This window comes from Oncorhynchus mykiss, chromosome 11 (genome assembly GCF_013265735.2).
Source record: "Oncorhynchus mykiss isolate Arlee chromosome 11, USDA_OmykA_1.1, whole genome shotgun sequence".
Taxonomy (NCBI): Eukaryota; Metazoa; Chordata; class Actinopteri; order Salmoniformes; family Salmonidae; genus Oncorhynchus; species Oncorhynchus mykiss.
Window position 1 is genome coordinate 16,906,360 of NC_048575.1, and position 22,887 is coordinate 16,929,246.

The window sequence follows — 22,887 nt, forward strand, 5'->3', positions numbered from 1 at the left end:
AGTCAGTTTTACTAGGGTAAGTTTGGCGGCGTGAGTGAAGGAGGATTTGTTGTGAAATAGAAAGCCAATTCTAGATTTGATTTTTGATTGAAGATGTTTAATATATTTACAGTCTAGCCAGACACCTAGGTATTTATAGTTGTCCACATATTCTAGGTCGGAACCGTCCAGGGTGGTGATGCTAGTCAGGCGGGCGGGTGCGGGCAGCGAACGGTTGAAAAGCATGCATTTGGTTTTACTAGCGTTTAAAAGCATTTGGAGTCCACGGAAGGAGTGTTGTATGGTATATATATTTGTAACAATGACAGATACAACAATACTGAATGAACAATGTACACTTTTATTTTAACTTAATATAAAACATCAATAAAATCTATTTTATTAGTCTCAAATAAATAATGAAACATGCTCAATTTGGTTTAATAATGCAAAAACAGAGTGTTGGAGAAGAAAGTAAAAGCGCAATATGTGCCATGTAAAAAGTTCCTTGCTCAGAACATGAGAACATATGAAAGCTGGTGGTTCAATATTCCCAGTTCTTAAATAATCCCAGTTAAGATGTTTTAGGTTGTAGTTATTATAGGAATTATGACGCGTCAACTATTTCTCTCTATACCGTTTGTATTTCATATACCTTTGACTATTGGATGTTCTAATAGGCACTTTAGTATTGCCAGCCTAATCTCAGGAGTTGATAGGCTTGAAGTCAAAAACAGCGCTGTGAAGCAAGCTTTGCTAAGAGCTGCTGGCAAACGCAGTAAAGTTTGAATGAATGCTTACGAACCTGCTGCCGCCTACCACCGGTCAGTCAGACTGCTCTATCAAATATCCAAAACTTATAGACTTAATTATAATATAATAAACAAAGAAATACGAGCATTTGGTCATTAATATGGTCAAATCCGGAAACTATAATTTCTAAAACAAAACGTTTATTCTTTCAGTGAAATACGGAACCGTTCCATATTTTATTGAACGGGTGACATCCCTAGGTCTAAATATTGCTGTTACATTGCACAACCTTCAATGCTATGTCATCATTATGTAAAATTCTGGCAAATTAGTTTGCAACGAGGCAGGCGGCCCAAACTGTTGCATACATATACCCCCACTCTGCGTGCAATGAACGCAAGAGAAGTGACACAATTTCCCTAGTTAATATTGCCTGCTAACATGAATTTACTTTAATACACTGTCTTTGCAAATTGAACGAGTGGAAATACAAAATCGATCGTGCATGCTATATGGAAATTATTTTATCTAACAAAACTTCATGTTTTCTCTGGGACTCTTTGGATGATAATAATTCAGAATGTACAGTTGAAGTCGGGATTTTACATACACCTTAGCCAAATACATTTAAACTCAGTTTTTCACAATTCCTGACATTTAATCCAAGTAACAATTCCCTGTCTTAGGTCAGTTAGGATCATCACTTTATTTTAATAATGTGAAATGTCAGAATAATAGTAGAGAGAATTATTTATTTCTGCTTTTATTTCTTTCATCACATTCTCAGTGGGTCAGAAGTTTACATACACTCAATTAGTATTTGTTAGCATTGCCTTTAAATGGTTTAACTTGGGTCAAACGTTTCAGGTAGCCGTCCACAAGCTTCCCACAATAAGTTGGGTGAATGTTGGCCCATTCCTCCTGACAGATCTGATGTAACTGAGTCAGGTTTGTAGGCCTCCTTGCTCGCACACACTTTTTCAGTTCTGCCCACTAATTTTCTATAGGATTGAGGTCAGGGCTTTGTGATGGCCACTCCAAAACCTTGACTTTGTTGTCCTTAAGCCATTTTGCCACAATTTTGGAAGTATGTTTGTCCATTTGGAACCAAGCTTTAACTTCCTGACGGATGTCTTGAGATGTTGTTTCAGTATATCCACATAATTTCCCTACCTCCCTGCCATCTATTTTGTGAAGTGCACCAGTCCCTCCTGCAGCAAAGTACCACCACAACATGATGCTGCCACCCCCGTGCTTCACAGTTGGGATGATGTTCTTCGGCTTACAAGCCTCCCCCTTTTTCCTCCAAACATAACGATGGTCATAATGGCCAAACAGTTCTATTTTTGTTTCATCAGACCAGAGGATATTTCTCCAAAAAGTACCATATTTGTCCCCATGTGCAGTTGTAAACTGTAGTCTGGCTTTTTTATTGCGGTTTTGGAGCAGTGGCTTCTTCCTTGCTGAGCAGCCTTTCAGGTTATGTCGATATAGGACTCATTTTACTGTGGATGTAGATACTTTTGTACCCGTTTCCTCCAACGTCTTCACAAGGTCCTTTGCTGTTGTTCTGGAATTGATTTGCACTTTTCGCACCAAAGTACGTTCATCTCTAGGAGACAGAACGCATCTCCTTTCTGAGCGGTATGACGGCTGCGTGGTCCCATGGTCTTGGCTGATTTTTATTTTTATTTTCCCATGATGTCAAGCAAAGAGGTACTGAGTTTTGAAGGTAGGCCTTGACATACATAAACAAGTACACCCCCAATTGACTCAAATGATGTCAATTAGACTATCAGAAGCTTCTATAGCCATGACACAATTTTCTGGAATTTTCCAAGCTTTTTAAAGGCACAGTCAACTTAGTGTATGTAAACTTCTGACCCACTGGAATTGTGATTAAGTGAAATAATCCATCTGTAAACAATTGTTGGAAAAATGACTTGTGTTATGTACAAAATAGATGTCCTATCTGACTTGCCAAAACTATAGTTTGTTAACAAGAAATTTGTGGAGTGGTTGAAAAACAAGTTTTATTGACACCAACCTAAGTGTATGTAAACTTCCGACTTCAACTGTAAGTATACATTTCACCTTCAGAGGTGAATTATTAAACTTATCGCGGTGAATAAAGTGTTTTGTTGTTAGGAGCTCTCCTCACAATAGCATGGACTTTTTCCGCAGTAATAGCTACTGTAAATTGGACAGTGCAGTTATATTAACAAGAATTTAAGCTTTCAGCCGATATAAGACACTTATATGTACCGACATTTGTTGTTTCTCTAAAATCTGCGATCTTGACATAACGCGCTGAAGGGACGCTGATCCTGAAGAAGTTTTAAGAAGCGCGGTTTGGCAGGTTATGCTCTGGAGGAGTTGCAGCGATAAAGCAATATTGTAATTAGATCGCAATTGGATATCACAAAATTGGGGAGAAAAGGGAGGTAAAAAATACAAATAAACACAGCATTAATTATCACTGCTTCGCAGATGATACACAACTTTCCATTTCTATGTCACCATTGATAAATGATTAGACTGTATTCGTGATTTAAATACCTAGATGGCTCACAACTTCAGCTAAATCAAAACAAGCCCGAGATACTTATTGTTGGAGTGGAAGCACAGAGAGAGATTCTGGCCGCACATTTTAATTTGTGGGCAATAAAGATGAAACGCCAAGTAAAAAACCTAGGTGTCATTTTAGATTCTGAACTCAATTTCGAATCACACATGAGGAATTTTTCAAAAATAGCTTTTTACCACCTGAGGTGCATTGCCAAGGTGCGTCTGTCTCTCAGGCTGATACAGAGAGACTCATCCATGCTTTTATTACAAGCAGGCTTGACTACTGTAATGCTCCCCTGTCTGGTCTGCCCAAGAAAGCCATTGGTCAACTGCAAAACATACCGACTGCTGCAGCACGGGTACTGACCAAGACCAGACGGAGAGCACACATTACACCGGTTTTAAGGTCTCTGTACTGGCTGTCTGTTAGTTTTAGAATTTATTTTAAGTTTCCTCAATTGGTTTTTAAACCAATCCACGATTGTGCACCCCAATACATATCAGACATACTTTTAAGTTATGTACACAGTAGGTCCCTCAGGACTTCTGACACTGGCCTTTTAACTTTCCCAAAGCCTAGGACCAAGAGGCATGGAGAGACAGCCTTTAGTTACTATGCCCCCAGCCTCTGTAATAACCTGCCAGTGAACCTGAGGGAGGCCGAAACAGGACATATTTAAAAGAGATATTAAAACACACCTTTTTAGCTTGGTTTTCCTTAGGGTGCATTTTAGCCATTCAGTTTATATTGTTTTTCTTTTGTATTTTGTCCTATTATGCTTGATGTGTAGTAAATATTTTATCTATAGTTTTACATTTTTTTCCTGTGAAGCACATTGCGTTGCTCCAGAACGTGCTCCATGGCCAAGTGTGGTTTCTTTAAGTTGTGTATTTACAGTCTTTCATGTATTGCCTTGGAATCAACTTCAATTCTAAGTTTAGTCCGTTATAGTTTACAGAAATTAAGTATCAAAATTTAGACCAATCTTTGCTAAATATCTTAACTTGAACCCATTTGCAGTCTAAGTAATTGCATGGCTTCAATAGTATTAGCACTGATATAGGGGCTAGGCCTACTGTAAATTACATTATGGCTGAGCATGGACATGTCAAACATTGTTAATCAGCAAGATTCAATTCATTATTAATAAGGCCTAAAAAGAGAACAAATAATTAGAATTCAATTCTAAACAAAATAGGCTATATCACACTTACAGGCACCTTCATTTCTCCCCGTGGGCATATAATATTAAAACAACGCAGACTATGGAGGATTTTACGCACATCCAAACTTTCACAGTAGCTGGACAAAGATCCAATATAAATCAAATGGGAGAATGTCCACTCACCGTTATACTGCTTCCATATAGGCCTATGTTTATTAACATAATCTGAACCATATTACAGATCAGGTCACGTTCACACATCTCCAGAAGTTGCATTGCAAGAGTGTCGCGGACGTTGTCACCATAATACCAGGACGGGGAATCATTCTAATAAGTTTGGTTGTAATAAAATTAAATGAAAACAAGTCTTTTTTTATTTTTTTATTTTTCAACAACAATCAATAAATGTAAAATGTAATGACATCATAAAACCACCAGGATAAAAAAGACAGTCAGTGCTGTTGAACCAGCCATCTTTATAGCAGCCCTAAGGGAGGGTTTTGAACCTATGAAACGGAAAATAAGCCATTTCTTACCTTATAGATTATTTATAAATAAGGTTAAGGTTCTCTCTCCTTTCATGATGGGCATTGACACGTAGCCTACATCATGGTTTGGGGGGATTTATGCAAATCCGAAACGGGACCTTGCTGGGTAAAATAATGTGGGGAGAGGGGTTTGCTTGGTTTTTAATCAAATAATCAAATAAAATACAAAAAATAAAATATCATTTACATCAGGCTACTATAGTTATATGGACGTCACAGCGGGATAGGCTGCGTTTCCTCTGTCAAAATTCATGCCATAACCAACTGTGTTACCGCTAAAACCAGTTTTTGGTTGGTCTTAAACATCCCCATCAGTGCTGCCTCCTGTTTTTAAGGACACACCCCAAATATTTCCGCCCCTCCCATCTGACCGTAAGCGAGCTGATATAAGACAGGTAAATTAACAAACCTGACATAGGGCTAGAAAATGCGAAATTGTGAACTAACGTGCGTTTGATACTAGCGCCGCCTTAACGCCAGCCGTTAATAGCACCATAATCTCATATTTATGGTTTAATATCGAATGCTCTCATCTAGAGGGGTTAGTGACTAGGGGGTTAGTGGCTTCACTCCCTGAGAGTTGTTTAAATCAAGGGCCATTTAGAGATCAAAGATTAAATGAGGAGACTAATACATTAATCAACTTCCAGACACCCTCATAACTTGAGTGGTATGAAGCAAGAAAATTTGCACAATATTCATATTGACATTGCTATTAACGCACACATACACACGCATTGGCACACACACTCACGCCAAGCCATGACTCCAATGCTTTCTCCTTTCTCACACACACGTGTGAGGAGACATTTATGTGTGTGGTGGTGCTAGTTAAAAGACAGAGAGGTTGTGTGTAGATGTCAACCTGTCTCTAGAGCAGTGTTCTAGGTTTAGAAGTGCTTCTGTTTGACCTTGAATAAAAAAGAATGTCACTTTTTTTTGCAAATCCCATCTGGGAGTGTGTGGGGGGGGTCAGATTCCACAGGATCTGAATTCTTGAGTAAAGAGTTTCAATGCTTGACTAACTATTCTCTCTTCTCTCTTCCCTCTCTCCTACTCTCCCGCTCTCTGCTCCCTCCAGGACCCTGCTGGTATATTTGAGCTAGTGGAGTTGGTGGGAAATGGAACCTACGGGCAGGTCTACAAGGTAAGACACACCCCTCACCACACTCTCAACCTACAGCGTGCCTGAGGACTCCTCCCACTTGGGCTCTGTCACCAAAGACAGTATAGTATGAAGATAGGCACAAACTGCTTTCCAATAGAAATCCCTGATCCCACTTGTAGGCGACGTTATGGCAATGTTGGCTAGTTAAGCTCGTCCGTAGAAACTAGATGTTGACCGATTTATGATTTTTCAAAGACGATACCAAGTATTGGAGGACCGAAAAAAAGCCGATAGCGATTAATCAGTTGATTTTTATATATATATATTTGTAATAATGACAATTACAACAATACTGAATGAACACTTATTTTAACTTAATATAATACATAAATAAAATTCAATTTAGTCTCAAATAAATATTGGAAGATGTTCAATTTGGTTTAAATAATGCAAAAAACACCGTGTTGGAGAAGAAAGTAAAAGTGCAATATGTGCCATGTAAAAGAGCTAACGTTTCAGTTCCTTGCTCAGAACATGAGAACATATGAAAGCTGGTGGTTCCTTTTAACATCAGTCTTCAATATTCCCAGGTAAGAAGTTTTAGGTTGTAGTTATTATAGGAATTATAGGACTATTTCTCTCTATACCATTTGTATTTCATATACCTTTGAATACTGGATGTTATAATAGGCACTTTAGCATTGCCAGCCAGATCTTGGGAGTTAGGCTTGAAGTCATAAACAGCGCTGTGCTTCAAGCATTACAAGATCTGTTGGCAAATGCAGGAAAGTGCTGTTTGAATGAATGCTTACGAGCCTGCTGCTGTCTACCACCGCTCAGTCAAACTGCTCTATCAAATCATAGACTTAATTATAATAAACACACAGAAATGCGAGCCTAAGGTCATTTATATGGTTAAATCAGGAAACTATAATTTCTAAAACAAAACGTTTAGTCTTTCAGTGAAATACGGAACTGTTCCATATTTTATTGAACGGGTGACATCCCTAGGTCTAAATATTGCTGTTACATTGCACAACCTTCAATGCTATGTCATCATTATGTAATATTCTGGCAAATTAATTACGGTCTTTGTTAGGAGGAAATGGTCTTCACACAGTTCTCAATGAGCCAGGCAGCCCAAACTGCAGCATATAACCTGACTCTGCTTGCACTGAACGCAAGAGAAGTGACACAATTTCCCTAGTTAATATTGCCTGCTAACATGAATTTCTTGTAACTAAAGATGCAGGTTTAAAAATATATACTTCTGGATTTTTCATCTGGATTTTAAGAAAGGCATTGGTGTTTATGGTTAGGTACATTGTTGCAACGATTGTGCTTTTTTCGGGAATGCACTTATTAAATCATCACCCGTTTGGCGAAGTAGGCTGGGATTCGATGATAAATTAACAGGCACCGCATTGATTATTTTCAACGCAGGACAAGCTAGTTAAACTAGTAATATCATCAACCATGTGTAGTTAACTAGAGATTATGTTAAGATTGATTGTTTTTTATAAGATAAGTTTAATGCTAGCTAGCAACTTACCTTGGCTCCTTGCTGCACTCTCGTAACAGGTGGTCTCCTCGTGGAGTGCAATGTAATCGGCCATAATCGGCATCCAAAAATGCAGATTACCGATTGTTATGAAAACTTGAAATCGGCCCTAATTCATTGGCCCTAATTAATCGGCCATGCCGACCTCTAGTAGAAACACGTTATCTGGTCTAACGGTCGTCTCACGTCAACATGTTAAGCTGTCTGTCCTGCAGCCTTATACTGACACACACAGCCTGCACACACACACGGTCGAATAATATAAGAGATAACAGCAGAAGCGGGTTCTGCCATTTCGTGTGTGTGTGTGTGTTTTGACAGCCTTTAGTCTTGCTGGGTGAGATGAGGCTCATTACACAACATGATCTTACCTGCAGTACCTGGATCAAGCCCCAACATGACCATGGCAGTGCTGTGTGTGTCTGTGTGTTTGCTTGCATTTTCCTCATCTTCCTCATATCGTCAATGATGCACGTACTATGCAAACCCACACACGCGTACACTACTGGTCAAAAGTTTTAGGACACCTACTCATTCAAGGGTTTTTCTTTATTTTTACTATTTTCTCCATTGTAGAATAATAGTGAAGACATCAAAATAAACATTGACAAACATCTTTCTGGTAAGAAGAGGGGCGGGGGCGTATGCCTTATGGCTAACGTGACATGGTGTGATGAAAGAAACATACAGGAACTCAAATCCTTCTGTTCACCTGATTTAGAATTCCTCACAATCAAATGTAGACCGCATTATCTACCAAGAGAATTCTCTTCGATTATAATCACAGCCGAATATATCCCCCCCCAAGCAGACACATCGATGGCTCTGAATGAACTTTATTTGACTCTTTGCAAACTGGAAACCATTTATCCGGAGGCTGCATTCATTGTAGCTGGGGATTTTAACAAGGCTAATCTGAAAACAAGACTCCCTAAATTTTATCAGCATATCGATTGCGCAACCAGGGGTGGAAAGACCTTGGATCATTGTTACTCTAACTTCTGCGACGCATATAAGGCCCTGCCCCGCCCCCCTTTCGGAAAAGCTGACCACGACTCCATTTTGTTGATCCCTGCCTACAGACAGAAACTAAAACAAGAGGCTCCCACGCTGAGGTCTGTCCAACGCTGGTCCGACCAAGCTGACTCCACACTCCAAGACTGCTTCCATCACGTGGACTGGGACATGTTTCGTATTGCGTCAGACAACAACATTGACGAATACGCTGATTCGGTGTGCGAGTTCATTAGAACGTGTGTTGAAGATGGTGTTCCCATAGCAACGATTAAAACATTCCCTAACCAGAAACCGTGGATTGATGGCAGCATTTGCGTGAAACTGAAAGCGCGAACCACTGCTTTTAATCAGGGCAAGGTGTCTGGTAACATGACCGAATACAAACAGTGCAGCTATTCCCTCCGCAAGGCTATCAAACAAGCTACGCGTCAGTACAGAGACAAAATAGAATCTCAATTCAACGGTTCAGACACAAGAGGCATGTGGCAGGGTCTACAGTCAATCACGGACTACAGGAAGAAATCCAGCCCAGTCACGGACCAGGATGTCCTGCTCCCAGGCAGACTAAATAACTTTTTTGCCCGCTTTGAGGACAATACAGTGCCACTGACACGGCCTGCAACGAAAACATGCGGTCTCTCCTTCACTGCAGCCGAGGTGAGTAAGACATTTAAACGTGTTAACCCTCGCAAGGCTGCAGGCCCAGACGGCATCCCCAGCCGCGCCCTCAGAGCATGCGCAGACCAGCTGGCCAGTGTGTTTACGGACATATTCAATCAATCCCTATACCAGTCTGCTGTTCCCACATGCTTCAAGAGGGCCACCATTGTTCCTGTTCCCAAGAAAGCTAAGGTAACTGAGCTAAACGACTACCGCCCCGTAGCACTCACTTCCGTCATCATGAAGTGCTTTGAGAGACTAGTCAAGGACCATATCACCTCCACCCTACCTGACACCCTAGACCCACACCAATTTGCTTACCGCCCAAATAGGTCCACAGACGATGCAATCTCAACCACACTGCACACTGCCCTAACCCATCTGGACAAGAGGAATACCTATGTGAGAATGCTGTTCATTGACTACAGCTCGGCATTCAACACCATAGTACCCTCCAAGCTCGTCATCAAGCTCGAGACTCTGGGTCTCGACCCCGCCCTGTGCAACTGGGTACTGGACTTCCTGACGGGCCGCCCCCAGGTGGTGAGGGTAGGCAACAACATCTCCTCCCCGCTGATCCTCAACACTGGGGCCCCACAAGGGTGTGTTCTGAGCCCTCTCCTGTACTCCCTGTTCACCCACGACTGCGTGGCCACGCACGCCTCCAACTCAATCATCAAGTTTGCGGACGACACAACAGTGGTAGGCTTGATTACCAACAACGACGAGACGGCCTACAGGGAGGAGGTGAGGGCCCTCGGAGTGTGGTGTCAGGAAAATAACCTCACACTCAACGTTAACAAAACTAAGGAGATGATTGTGGACTTCAGGAAACAGCAGAGGGAACACCCCCCTATCCACATCGATGGAACTGTAGTGGAGAGGGTAGCAAGTTTTAAGTTCCTCGGCATACACATCACAGACAAACTGAATTGGTCCACTCACACAGACAGCATTGTGAAGAAGGCGCAGCAGCGCCTCTTCAACCTCGGGAGGCTGAAGAAATTTGGCTTGTCACCAAAAGCACTCACAAACTTCTACAGATGCACAATCGAGAGCATCCTGGCGGGCTGTATCACCGCCTGGTACGGTAGCTGCTCCGCCCTTAACCGTAAGGCTCTCCAGAGGGTAGTGAGGTCTGCACAACGCATCACCGGGGGCAAACTACCTGCCCTCCAGGACACCTACACCACCCGATGTCACAGGAAGGCCATAAAGATCATCAAGGACATCAACCACCCGAGCCACTGCCTGTTCACCCCGCTATCATCCAGAAGGCGAGGTCAGTACAGGTGCATCAAAGCTGGGACCGAGAGACTGAAAAACAGCTTCTATCTCAAGGCCATCAGACTGTTAAACAGCCACCACTAACATTGAGTGGCTGCTGCCAACACACTGACACTGACTCAACTCCAGCCACTTTAATAATGGGAATTGATGGGAAATGATGTAAATATATCACTAGCCACTTTAAACAATGCTACCTTATATAATGTTACTTACCCTACATTATTCATCTCATGCATACGTATATACTGTACTCTATACCATCGACTGTATCCTTATGTAATACATGTATCACTAGCCACTTTAACTATGCCACTTTGTTTACATACTCATCTCATATGTATATACTGTACTCGATACCATCTACTGTATCTTGCCTATGCTGCTCTGTACCATCACTCATTCATATATCCTTATGTACATATTCTTTATCCCCTTACACTGTGTACAAGACAGTAGTTTTGGAATTGTTAGTTAGATTACTTGTTGGTTATTACTGCATTGTCGGAACTAGAAGCACAAGCATTTCGCTACACTCGCATTAACATCTGCTAACCATGTGTATGTGACAAATAAAATTTGATTTGATTTGGAAAACTATTAAAAAACACATACGAAATCATGTATTAACCAAAAAAGTCTAACACTTTTGACCAGTAGTGTACATACAAATTTGCTGTATCTTTTGGAGTGTGGCAATCGAGAAAATGAATAACTAACGAATAATTTTTCACTTCTGTCATTGACTTCTCAAACCCCAAACCACTGTTTTGTCTGCTTTGCAAGCATTCCCGGAAGTGTTGCGATGTTGCACCTGTGGGTTTACAAACTTTGTGGTGCCACCTTCCACTAACCTGTTAGAGCTTAACAGTGAGGAGCTGAGAGCTGATGAGTTGTATTTGCCAACATGTTTTTCACTTCAGGGCCCGGTTGCGATTCAACTCCTGGCCCCTAAACCCAAGCACTTGTGTAGATCTGAAAACACAAAGTGTAGCTAGTACTTCTTAACCCTTCAATCTCCAAGAAACAATGTGTTTGGTGCTAGGGGTTGTTTTTGGACAGGGCCCAGGTATTGATGCACTCGGTTGCACTTTAAAAAAATGTGTACCTTTTATTTAACTAAGCAAGTCACTTAAGAACAAATTCTTATTTACAATGATGGCCTAGGAACAGTGGGTTAACTGCCTTGTTCAGGGGCAGAACGACTGTTTTTTACCTTGTTAGCTCGGGGATTCGATCTTGCAACCTTTCGGTTACTGGCCCAACGCTCTAACCACAAGGCTACCTGCTGGTTACTGGCCCAACGCTCTAACCACAAGGCTACCTGCTGGTTACTGGCCCAACACTCTAAGCACAAGGCTACCTGCTGGTTACTGGCCCAACACTCTAAGCACAAGGCTACCTGCTGGTTACTGGCCCAACGCTCTAAGCACAAGGCTACCTGCTGGTTACTGGCCCAACGCTCTAACCACAAGGCTACCTGCTGGTTACTGGCCCAACGCTCTAACCACAAGGCTACCTGCTGGTTACTGGCCCAACGCTCTAACCACAAGGCTACCTGCTGGTTACTGGCCCAACGCTCTAACCACAAGGCTACCTGCTGGTTACTGGCCCAACACTCTAACCACAAGGCTACCTGCTGGTTACTGGCCCAACGCTCTAACCACAAGGCTACCTGCTGGTTACTGGCCCAACGCTCTAACCACAAGGCTACCTGCTGGTTACTGGCCCAACGCTCTAACCACAAGGCTACCTGCTGCCCCAAAAGCACTTGCTTTCTCTGCTAGGGGCTGTTTTAGGTCAAATCGCTCTGATGCACTTGTTGTAAGCTAACTTGTGAGATTGCAGCCAGGGTTGGCTGTTCAGGGAGTCTGTTGCACACTGTTTGTCAGGCAGAGATGGGTAGGTTTGTGTGAAGCTATAGGCCTATTTGTTTCCATGTTATCTATCTTTTCACTGGAAGACAAATTGGTAGGTCTCATAGCCCCTTCAGTCCTTCTCTCTTCCTCTATCTCTCCATGTCTGTCTCGGTCTCTGTTTTTGTCTCTGTCTGTGTCTCTCTCTCTCTCGTGTGTTGGGTCTAATCAGTAGAGTTAAAGTACTCCAACAGATCAGGAATGCGAGGCATGTCTGAACCAATGAGTGTTCTTATGCCTTAGGACACCTATAAAGGGAGTATTCTGTCCTTTTCTCTCCACACACACACACCCCTACACACACACTCACACACACACCCCTACACACACACACACACACACACACACACACACACACCCCTACACACACACACACACACACACACATTACCGCTCTATGCAGTTCAATTATGTTTTATCCATTTCGATGTCTATTGATTCAAGTATTATTTTATCTGTTATACACTTGAGTGTACAAAAATGCTCTTTCCATGACATTGACTGACCAGGTAAATCCTGGTGATACCTTATTCATTCCACTTGTAATATCCACTTCAATCAGTGTAGATGAAGGGGAGGAGACAGGGTAAAGAAGGATTTTTAAGCCTTGAGACAATTCAGACATGGATTGTGTATGTGTGCCATTCAGAGGGTGAATGGGCAAGACAAAAGATTGTGCCTTTGAACAGGGTATGGAAATAGGTGCTAGGCGCACCGGTTGTTGGGTTTTTCACACTCTACAGTTCCCCATGTGTATCAAGATTGGTCCACCACCCAAAGGACATCCAGCCAACTTGACACAACTGTGGAAGTCAACATGGGTCAGCATCTCTGTGGAACCTTGTCGAGAACAGAAGAGTGACTTTTAACAGTTTGGTTCAGCTTCTCTGCCTGTCAATTACATTCAGTGTGTCTGATGCAATACTAGGAAACAGATACGGTGTTTGTGTGTGTTGTAACCCCAGCTCACATGTCTGCCTGTCTGGACCACAGTGTAAAAATCCCTGTGACTTAACAACGTGCCAGGCCTGTTGCTAGGCTACCATGAGGAAGTGTTTCTATGTGTTATGGCAGTGATGTGGGAATTGTTCCTCACTATAAAGGCAAACACTCAATCCGCATCTTATCTTAAGTGATGTTTTTTGTATTATTTAACTTCCCTAGTGTAAAGTAGCTGCCTCTGTTGGCAGCTGACATACAGTAGATCTAGATGGAGCCTTGTCAATGCGCATCAGAGGCAGTCGTTTGTGTTGGCCGGTCAGCCATCTTGGTCAGGCTGAGAGCTGGGCGACAGCCTGTGGCTCTGGGACCAAAACACACAGATTACAGGATGGTAATGTTGGCAAAACTGATTTATTTCACATTCTCTCTCTTTTTTTCAGGGTCGGCATGTCAAAACAGGCCAGCTTGCGGCCATCAAAGTTATGGACGTCACTGGCGTAAGTCACATGCATGCACGTGCGCACACACACACACACAAATATAAAGAAAGCTATCCCAAATTGTTCTCAACTGTGTTTGTATCACTATATGGTGTGTGTGTGTTCCAGGATGAGGAAGAGGAGATTAAAGCAGAGATCAACATGTTGAAGAAGTACAGCCACCATCGGAACATTGCTACCTATTACGGTGCCTTCGTCAAGAAGAACCCACCTGGTATCGACGACCAGCTATGGGTACGTACGTGTTTGCATGTGTGCATGACTGTCAGTTCTGTTCAGTTTGGTGTGTGTTCATCTCTCTGTGTCTCTCTCTGTCTCTCTGTAGTTGGTGATGGAGTTCTGTGGGGCAGGCTCGGTGACAGATCTGATTAAGAACACCAAGGGGAACTCTCTGAAGGAGGAGTGGACTGCCTACATCTGCAGAGAGATCCTCAGGGTACCACCCTCTATCTAGAACTAATGCAATCAACACATTTGGAATGAGACCTACTGAAATAATGTCTTCTAATTACCAACCTCTATCTCTCTCTCTATTGCTAGGGTCTGACCCATCTCCACCAACACAAGGTCATCCACAGAGACATCAAGGGTCAGAACGTCCTGCTGACAGAGAACGCAGAGGTCAAATTGGGTGAGACAGACATGCAGGCAGGCAGGCAGACATGCAGGCAGCCAGACAGCCAGACATGCAGGCAGCCAGACAGCCAGACAGCCAGGCAGCCAGACAGACAGACAGACAGCCAGACAGACAGCCAGACAGACAGGCAGCCAGACAGGCAGCCAGACAGGCAGCCAGACAGGCAGCCAGACAGGCAGCCAGACAGGCAGCAAGCAAACTGTTTAAACTTGTGTGTGTTCCAGTGGACTTCGGTGTGAGTGCTCAGTTGGACCGTACTGTGGGGAGGAGGAACACGTTTATAGGAACGCCCTATTGGATGGCTCCTGAAGTCATCGCCTGCGACGAAAACCCTGAGGCCACCTACGACTTCAAGGTACCTTAGCAGACTGTGTGTATATAAGTGTGTTTGTTTCAGGGGTATTTTCCCTTGTCATCTCCTCCATCCCTCCTAACTTCTTGCTCTTTCTCTCTCTCTCTCTCTCTCAGAGTGATCTGTGGTCTCTGGGTATTACGGCTATAGAGATGGCAGAAGGAGCACCGCGTAAGTACCAGCGCCAACCACACCACAGGCTGGCACAACACCGTGACATTAGACACGATCAGACGTTGTGTGCCTTGGTTGGAGGTGTTGTAGTTTGTTATTGGGGTATCTTGAGATGGGTATTGTGTGTGTTTGTGTCAAGGCTCTGGTGTTAACCCTTTCTTTTCCTCTCTGCAGCACTGTGTGACATGCACCCAATGAGGGCTCTCTTCCTGATCCCCAGGAACCCCGCCCCCAGACTCAAGTCCAAGAAGTGGTGAGTTACCAAAAACACACACACACATTCACACAAGCATTCACTATGTTATCACTGTGTGCGTTCAGGTCTAAGAAGTTCCAGTCGTTCATTGAGAGTTGCTTGGTGAAGAGTCATGGTCAGAGACCCAACACAGAGCAGCTGTTGAAGCACCCCTTCATCAGAGAGCTGCCCAACGAACGACAGGTCCGCATCCAACTGAAGGACCACATCGACAGAACCAAGAAGAAACGCGGAGAGAGGGGTGAGACATACAACAGAGGGCTCAGATCCCACTGTGTCGGCCATTGACGTGTGTTTGTAACTGCTTAATGTATGTGTTTCTAACCGTGTGTTACAGATGAGACAGAGTATGAGTACAGTGGCAGTGAGGAAGAGGAGGAGGAACGGGACATGGGGGAGCCAAGGTAGGGTGCTTGTGTTTTTTTTCTGTGCTTGTGCATACATGCGCTGGTGTGTGCATGCGTATTTGCTTCCAAATGTGATTTACGCTCATCAACCTTCCTTCTCCTATCCCTTCTCTCATTCGTCTTTGTCCAGCTCCATCATCAACATCCCTGGGGAGTCGACGTTGAGGCGGGACTTCCTGCGGCTGCAGCTGGCCAATAAGGAGCGTTCTGAGGCTCTGAGGAGGCAGCAGTTGGAGCAACAGCAGAATGAAGAACACAAACGCCTCCTGTTGGCAGAGCGACAGAAACGCATAGAGGAGCAGAAAGAGCAGAGGAGGAGACTGGAGGAGGTAGAGCGCTGTTGGGAAGAGCAGCATGATCTATGATGCACACCTGAACCCTACTCTGCTGCCTCAGATCCTTTCTGTTCACGTTGCATTTTCCAGCACAGCTCAGCTTGATAACATATCTGGTGCCAGCTTTGAAAACCTATATAAAAAGATGCTCACCCTACAACATTCATTCTCTGTCTGTCTCTTTCTGTCTTTCTCACACCCTCCATCTCTCTCTTTCTCCAACAGCAACAGCGTAGGGAACGTGAGATGAGGAAGCAACAGGAGAGAGAGCAGAGGAGACGCTATGAAGAGATGGAACAACTACGGAGAGATGAGGAGAGGAGGCACGCAGAGAGAGAACAGGTACACACACAGGTAACACTCAAGTGCGCACTCTCTCAACTTTCTCTCTCTCCTTTCTCTCTCTCTCTCTCTCTCGCTCTCTCTCTCTCTCTCGCTCTCTCTCTTTCTCTCTTTCTCTCTCTTTCTCTCTTTCTCTCTTTCTCTCTTTCTCTCTTTCTTTCTCTCTTTCTCTCTCTCTTTCTCTCTTTCTCTCTTTCTCTCGTTCTCTCCTCTCCTCTCTCTCTCACACTCACACACATTCTCATTCACATTCTCACATACATACACACACACACACACACACACACACACACACACTCTCACTCACATCAACTAGGATTCACCCCATTCTGTCAGAGCTATTTTGCAGTCCAGATATAGACTTAACATAGTCAAGTCATGAGGCTGACATTTAGGTGTTATGAAGCTACATGTCCCAGGCCAGGTGTAGTAAGGGTCTGGGTCAAGGATCCGGATGGTTCTGTTTCACTAACGCTTCTCTTTCACTCCGTGTAATTTTCAGTCTCTAAAACATCTTGTTTTTTTATCTTACACACTTGATTCAATACTAAGACTCTCTCTCACCCTCTCTCTCTCTTCTCCCTTTTATCCCTCTAACCACATCTCCTCTCTTCTATGTTGGATTTAATCTTTACTTCTGGTTCTTTCTCTCTTTCAGCAAATCTTCTCCTTAATCTGTCTGTGTACAACCTCTCACTCTTTCTTTGTCCCTCTTCTCTTCTCTCCTTTCTCCTCCTCTCTCCACGTCACTCTATTTCTGCCTCCTCCGACTGCTCTGATGACTCACATGGCTGCTCTCCTACTGCTCTGATTGGCTGATATCCTGGCTATCTGGCCTGTGATTGGTTAGGAGTATATCCGTAGGCAGCTGGAGGAGGAGCAAAGACAGCTGGAGATTCTACAGCAACAACTACTCCAGGAGCAGGCTCTACTGATGGTAACCTCTCACCCTTGACCTCTCATCCCTGAGTCCTCAGCCTATCACTGCTAACCCTTTACTCAGTGGTGTGTCCAGACCATTTTAAATGGGGTGGACAAGGTGGGGCACAGACCCAGTTTAGGGGGGCCATACCATTTTAAATGGGGTGGCCAAGGTGGGGCACAGACCCAGTTTAGGGGGGCCATACCCTTTTTAATGGGGTGGCCAAGGTTTGCGACAGACCCGGTTTAGGGGTGCCATAACATTTTAAATGGGGTGGCCAAGGTGGGGCACGGACCCAGTTTAGGTGGTCCATAACATTTTAAATGGGGTGGCCAAGGTGGGGCACGGACACAGTTTAGGGGGCCATAGCATTTTAAATGGGGTGGCCAAGGTGGGGCACGGACCCAGTTTAGGGGGTCCATAACATTTTAAATGGGGTGGCCAAGGTGGGGCATGGACCCAGTTTAGGGGGCCATAACATGGTTCAACACCAGTCGAGGCTGGTGACTTGAATAATTGAGCAGGACGCACCGCACAGACTGCAAAGCTTCTTTGGAAAACTGTCTAAGACATAGTTTTAACCTACAACATTTATTAACGGCATTTCTAGTAAAATATTATGGGGAATGGGATTAGGAAAGTTCATCTAGGGAGTAGCAGTGCAGGACAGGCTCATCATGGACGGTGATGAGAAGACGAGCTCAACTCTTCCACTTATGACAGGGCCGTGGGCCTCCCTCTAGAGATGCCACTTCTTCACCATGGCTATCTAGCTCTCTACTGCTACTCCACATCTCAGTAGAGCCTCCACAACAACCCCATAGCTCTGCTACTTCACATCTCAGTAGAGCCTCCACAACAACCCCATAGCTCTCTACTGCTACTCCACATCTCAGTAGAGCCTCCACAACAACCCCATAGCTCTGCTACTTCACATCTCAGTAGAGCCTCCACAACAACCCCATAGCTCTCTACTCCTACTTCACATCTCAGTAGAGCCTCCACAACAACCCCATAGCTCTGCTACTCCACATCTCAGTAGAGCCTCCACAACAACCCCATAGATCTGCTACTCCACATCTCAGTAGAGCCTCCACAACAACCCCATAGCTCTCTACTCCTACTTCACATCTCAGTAGAGCCTCCACAACAACCCCATAGCTCTCTACTGCTACTCCACATCTCAGTAGAGCCTCCACAACAACCCCATAGCTCTCTACTCCTACTCCACATCTCTGTGTAGCCTCCACAACAACCCCATAGCTCTCTACTCCTACTCCACATCTCTGTGTAGCCTCCACAACAACCCCATAGCCCTCTACTCCTACTCCACATCTCAGTAGAGCCTCCACAACAACCCCATAGCTCTCTACTCCTACTCCACATCTCTGTGTAGCCTCCACAACAACCCCATAGCTCTCTACTCCTACTCCACATCTCAGTAGAGCCTCCACAACAACCCCATAGCTCTCTACTGCTACTCCACATCTCAGTAGAGCCTCCACAACAACCCCATAGCTCTCTAGTCCTACTCCACATCTCAGTAGAGCCTCCACAACAACCCCATAGCTCTCTACTCCTACTCCACATCTCCGTGTAGCCTTCACAACAACCCCATAGCCCTCTACTCCTACTCCACATCTCTGTGTAGCCTCCACAACAACCCCATAGCTCTCTACTCCTACTCCACATCTCTGTGTAGCCTCTACAACAACCCCATAGCTCTCTACTCCTACTCCACATCTCTGTGTAGCCTCCACAACAACCCCATAGCTCTCTACTCCTACTCCACATCTCTGTGTAGCCTCCACAACAACCCCATAGCTCTCTACTCCTACTCCACATCTCTGTGTAGCCTCCACAACAACCCCATAGCTCTCTACTCCTACTCCACATCTCCGTGTAGCCTTCACAACAACCCCATAGCCCTCTACTCCTACTCCACATCTCTGTGTAGCCTCCACAACAACCCCATAGCTCTCTACTCCTACTCCACATCTCTGTGTAGCCTCCACAACAACCCCATAGCTCTCTACTCCTACTCCACATCTCTGTGTAGCCTCCACAACAACCCCATAGCTCTCTACTCCTACTCCACATCTCTGTGTAGCCTCCACAACAACCCCATAGCTCTCTACTCCTACTCCACATCTCTGTGTAGCCTCAACAACAACCCCATAGCTCTCTACTCCTACTCCACATCTCTGTGTAGCCTCCACAACAACCCCATAGCTCTCTACTCCTACTCCACATCTCTGTGTAGCCTCCACAACAACCCCATAGCTCTCTACTCCTACTCCACATCTCAGTAGAGCCTCCACAACAACCCCATAGCTCTCTACTCCTACTCCACATCTCTGTGTAGCCTCCACAACAACCCCATAGCTCTCTACTCCTACTCCACATCTCAGTAGAGCCTCCACAACAACCCCATAGCTCTCTACTCCTACTCCACATCTCAGTAGAGCCTCCACAACAACCCCATAGCTCTATTGTGGCGCCAGCATAAACATTGTGCCGTTGCGTTCCTCCCCTAAACCGTGAGTGTGTGTGTGTGTGTGTGTGTGTAACTACAGGAGTACAAGCGTAAGCAGATGGAGGAGCAGCGGCAGGCAGAGCGTCTCCAGAGACAGCTGCAGCAGGAGAGAGCCTACCTGGTGTCCTTACAGCAGCAGCAGCAGGAGCCACGGCCACAAGACAACAAACAGCTGTACCACTACAAAGACACAGCCCCCAATAACGACAAACCTGCCTGGGCCAAGGAGGTACTGTTGATGCACTCAGCACTTGTACATGGATTCAGTTCATGTGGTTACACCAGCAGTATAGTTTACAACATTGACATCGTCTCCTACAATGATCTGTCTTTCTCTTTCTCGCTTCCAAAAGCAGGATTTATGTTTTCTGAAGAATTGGAGCCCTGTAGCATTGCTATGTCTGAACTTTAAGATATCTGACAACGTCTCTCTCTTACTCAGGCACACACAGCGTCTCCGTCATGGACATATCCTCTACTGGTTTATGTGTTTGAAAAGTTTGGTTCAGGTTCTGCCATGGTAATGTGTGTGTGAATTGACAGTATGTCCACCTGTATGTATGTGTGTGTGATGTTCTGGATGACGCCCCCTGTCTCTAGGTGATGCGTCGAGCCCAGAGTAACTCCCCTCGTATACCTCCCAAGAAGCACCACTCCTTTAACCTACCTGGAGACGCCAGCCTATCACACCTCCTCCTGCTCCCTGGTTACAACCCCCGTTCCCGCCCCCCCTCCTACCCCGCCCAATCAAGTCACTCCATGGAGAGGCTCCTCCAATTTGAAGGCCATAATGTGACTGTTCCGTGTATACGTGTGTCCTGCACCTCTGATCCTGCCCCTGACTCCTCTTATCCAATCCTGCTTCATCCCGAGGCCAGAAGGAGTAGCCCTGAGGGAAGAGTCCAGGAGTCTAGGGGGAGGAGTCCAGGTCGACTGGTCAGTCAGGGAGACATACCCACTTCCTGTTTGTCTAACACACTCCCTTCCCCTCTCTCTCTCCAGAGGTGGACTAACATTACTCGACTGGTGTGTCTGGGGAAGCTCTCTCTTTTCCTAACCTCCTTTCTTCTGGACATGACTCTCCTGTCCCTATTAAACATGTTCTCTTCCCTTGCACCAGGAGACAGACTCCTGAAAAAACCCTGCCTGGAATGTTCTATGTTCTAGAATGGTGGCTGGTGTTTTCTACAACAACTTCTTTCCCTCTCTAAGTTCTGGTGCCTGGCATCTTTTAGAATGGTCATAGATGTACTTTCAGAGACTTGTCATTTCTACATTATGGTCTGTAAGTGTGCCATGAACGCCTTCCTCCCATCTCTCTCTTCCTCTAGTCTCTACTCCTACTCCACATCTCAGTAGAGCCTCCACAACAACCCCATAGCCCCGATCCCGACTGATTGGTCTCCTTCAGAATCTCAGCTCTTCAAACTGAGTGTTTTAGTCTGCTTCATGTTCAGGCACCAGGCTTCTCTCAGGGACACACTGCAGCTCCTGATTTAGCCTAGATCCAGGCCACACACACCACCAGGCTTGCCCCCCAGTGGCCACTGTGGGCTGATGTAGGCCAACCGTGGCTATATCTGTCTCAACACACATGGGTGTATCTGCTTCCCTCTAGACGCCCATACACCAGTACATACACCGGTACACACACACACACCGGCATGTACACACACACATGCACACTGTAGCCAGGTTTGTCTCTGGGCTTCTCCATGGTAATGGCTCTGAGGGAAACTGGAGGTTTGACACACGTCACCCAAGACACACAAACATACAATGATAAATCTGTCACTGACGGCCAATATAAATGATTGTGCTCTAACTTTGTGTGCGGGTGTGTGTGTGGCAGGTGGAAGAGCGTTCCAAGCTGAACAGACAGAGTTCTCCAGCACTGCAACATAAAGTGTCCAACCGTATCTCTGATCCATCCCTGCCCCCCCGCTCAGAGTCGTTCAGCAGCGGGGGCATACAGCAGGCCCGAACACCCCCCATGCACCGCCCCGTAGAACCACAGGTGTGTGTGTGTGGGGGAGTGAAAGTGTGTGGGTGCATGTGTACAGTATATGTAGGTGCACGTTTACCCTTTATGATGTTTGTTTCTCCTCCTTTCATTTTTCCTTCCCCTCCCCCTCTACTTTCCTCACCTCCTTCCCCTCTCACCTCCCCCTCTACTTTCCTCACCTCCTTCCCCTCTCCCCTCCCCCTCTACTTTCCTTACCTCCTTCCCCTCTCCCCTCCCCCTCTACTTTCCTCACCTCCTTCCCCTCTCCCCTCCCCCTCTACTTTCCTTACCTCCTTCCCCTCTTACCTCCCCCTCTACTTTCCTCACCTCCTTCCCCTCTCACCTCCCCCTCTACTTTCCTCACCTCCTTCCCCTCTCCCCTCCCCCTCTACTTTCCTTACCTCCTTCCCCTCTTACCTCCCCCTCTACTTTCCTCACCTCCTTCCCCTCTCACCTCCCCCTCTACTTTCCTCACCTCCTTCCCCTCTCCTCTCCCCCCTCTACTTTCCTCACCTCCTTCCCCTCTCCTCTCCCCCCTCTACTTTCCTCACCTCCTTCCCCTCTCCTCTCCCCCCTCTACTTTCCTAACCTCCTTCCCCTCTCACCTCCCCCTCTACTTTCCTCACCTCCTTCCCCTCTCACCTCCCCCTCTACTTTCCTCACCTCCTTCCCCTCTCACCTCCCCCTCTACTTTCCTCACCTCCTTCTCTTCTCCCCTCCCCCCTCCCCCTCTACTTTCCTCACCTCCTTCTCCCCTCCCCCTCCCCCTCTACTTTCCTCACCTCCTTCTCCTCTCCCCCCTCCCCCTCTACTTTCCTCACCTCCTTCTCTTCTCCCCTCCCCCCTCCCCCTCTACTTTCCTCACCTCCTTCTCCCCTCCCCCTCCCCCTCTACTTTCCTCACCTCCTTCCCCTCT

At 45.5% G+C, this 22,887-nt stretch overlaps 1 protein-coding gene across 13 annotated transcripts in view; it reads left to right on the forward strand.

The window, feature by feature from the left end:
- LOC110536565 (TRAF2 and NCK-interacting protein kinase) overlaps window positions 1-22,887 on the forward strand; it is a 54,700-nt gene that overhangs the window by 3,995 nt on the left and 27,818 nt on the right. For 5 of the 13 annotated variants that reach the window (XM_036935066.1, XM_036935059.1, XM_036935064.1 and 2 more), the window contains exons 2-17: window positions 6,096-6,161; window positions 13,946-14,002; window positions 14,114-14,239; window positions 14,331-14,441; window positions 14,546-14,636; window positions 14,867-14,997; window positions 15,111-15,165; window positions 15,343-15,421; window positions 15,490-15,665; window positions 15,762-15,828; window positions 15,962-16,160; window positions 16,392-16,520; window positions 17,359-17,445; window positions 20,007-20,195; window positions 20,567-20,902; window positions 21,819-21,983. In XM_036935066.1, the coding sequence (XP_036790961.1) occupies window positions 6,096-6,161; window positions 13,946-14,002; window positions 14,114-14,239; window positions 14,331-14,441; window positions 14,546-14,636; window positions 14,867-14,997; window positions 15,111-15,165; window positions 15,343-15,421; window positions 15,490-15,665; window positions 15,762-15,828; window positions 15,962-16,160; window positions 16,392-16,520; window positions 17,359-17,445; window positions 20,007-20,195; window positions 20,567-20,902; window positions 21,819-21,983 (2,064 nt within the window). The remainder of the gene's footprint in view (window positions 1-6,095; window positions 6,162-13,945; window positions 14,003-14,113; window positions 14,240-14,330; window positions 14,442-14,545; window positions 14,637-14,866; window positions 14,998-15,110; window positions 15,166-15,342; window positions 15,422-15,489; window positions 15,666-15,761; window positions 15,829-15,961; window positions 16,161-16,391; window positions 16,521-17,358; window positions 17,446-20,006; window positions 20,196-20,566; window positions 20,903-21,818; window positions 21,984-22,887) is intronic. The other 8 variants (XM_036935068.1, XM_036935070.1, XM_036935069.1 and 5 more) reach the window with 6 other exon arrangements.